The 1721-nt window shown below is 58.3% G+C and overlaps 1 protein-coding gene across 1 annotated transcript; it reads left to right on the top strand.

Moving 5' to 3' along the window:
* Positions 1 to 23: 23 nt before the first annotated feature.
* On the top strand, positions 24 to 1108 carry H310_04738 (hypothetical protein; the record flags this gene model as incomplete). The annotated part of the gene is made up of 4 exons (XM_008869198.1): positions 24 to 182; positions 239 to 532; positions 562 to 868; positions 921 to 1108. The coding sequence occupies 4 exons, from the start codon at positions 24 to 26 to the stop codon at positions 1106 to 1108; spliced, it is 948 nt and encodes a 315-aa protein (XP_008867420.1).
* Positions 1109 to 1721: the final 613 nt, after the last annotated feature.

Here is a 1721-nt window from a genome sequence, read left to right as displayed (position 1 = left end):
TGTGCGACAACTCGTTGGTGCCAATGGTCACTTGGAGCATTGCCGAAGACCACGCAGCTGCGTGCAGCGACGACCAAGCCAACCACGTCGACAACGCCGCGCTGCGCCTCCAAGGTCCGTCCCTCATCATGGACAGCGGAGCCTCGTCGCACATGACCGGCGACCTCTCGTTGCTCCACAACGTCATGGAATGTCGCCGCAGCGTCAACTTGGCCGACGGCCACACGTCTTGGTCAAGACCAAGGGCGAGCTCCGCATCCAGTCCAATACAACGGGCAAGACGGCAGTTTTCCAAGACACGCTGCACGTGCCAACGCTCCTGAAGTCGCTACTATCAATCTCGCAGCTCGCGCGGTCCAACCCGAGGGCTCAAGTGGTCTTTTACGACAACGCCATGGATATCGTGGTCGGTCCAGACGTCTCGATCCAAGCCGTTACCAATGAAACGTACGCCACGTTCGTCCACCGGCTCCAAGAGTGCGTCCGCAAGCTCTTTGGAGCTGGCGACATGACCCCCGAGGCCGACCGCATCGTCGAATTCCTCTACTTACTACCATCTAGTTTGATGCCAAGGTCGACTCGATCCTAGAGCACATTGCCAAGAATGACCCCGAATACTGCTCCTTGATCGGCGTGATCAAGTCCGTTGAAATTGTTGCCTATCGGATGGCCCACACGTCCAAGACCAAGGCCAGAGCGCCCAAGGTTCGTGGCACCGACCAAGTCTATCACACGGAGGCCGGTGACAAATTCTGCGAATGGAAAGGCCACGACCTCAGCGAGTGCCGCAACAAGGAGCGCGATGAAGCCAACGCCAGCCAACGCCAAAAACGCAGAGGCAACCCGTGGTGCGGCGGCAACATGCCCGGTTTCCAACGGGATTTTCACCCGCATGGTTCGCGTCCTCATGGCCGTGGTAGTCGTGGTCGTGGCAGACATGGTCGCGGCGGTCGCGGCGATCAAGTTAACTACGTACGCGCACACGTACAGTGACTACGAACAAGACGGCCACTATGCGCACACGTACGATCGCTACGAGCAAGACGATTTGTTCACGATCGAAGAAGCCACATGCATCACATACGTTGACACGGTCGAACCTTTTTGATGTGAACGATTCGGCCACAGTCGACTCGGGCGAAGATGACGGCTGGACCTACGTGGGTCGGCAATCGCGGGCCTGGGAGCTCATGGACGACGTAGAGGAAGCGTACCTTAAGGCCATAAAAGCTACACTGCCGCCGATGCCGCCGCTTGCTGCCAATTGGTAGCCGGACCGAACACCGACGCAAAACCTTGCCGACCTTGCCGCCGAACTCGAATACGTGTTCAACCAAATGGACCTCCAAGATGGTACCGAAACCGAACTTCCAGGCCTGTCCCAAGTGCCGCTCAATACTGGCCAATCCGAAACCTTCGAAAGCCAACTGACGGAGGATTTTGACCAATCAACGGCCGAAGACCGCGATTTTCCACCAATGGGTGTGTGCGACAACTCGTTGGTGCCAATGGTCACTTGGAGCATTGCCGAAGACCACGCAGCTGCGTGCAGCGACGACCAAGCCAACCACGTCGACAACGCCGCGCTGCGCCTCCAAGGTCCGTCCCTCATCATGGACAGCGGAGCCTCGTCGCACATGACCGGCGACCTCTCGTTGCTCCACAACGTCATGGAATGTCGCCGCAGCGTCAACTTGGCCGACGGCCACACGTCTTGGTCA

Source organism: Aphanomyces invadans (genome assembly GCF_000520115.1).
Source record: "Aphanomyces invadans strain NJM9701 unplaced genomic scaffold supercont1.7, whole genome shotgun sequence".
Taxonomy (NCBI): Eukaryota; Oomycota; class Saprolegniomycetes; order Saprolegniales; family Verrucalvaceae; genus Aphanomyces; species Aphanomyces invadans.
The sequence above is the reverse complement of the archived record's forward strand: the minus strand, read 5'-3'. Positions and strand labels throughout refer to the sequence as shown.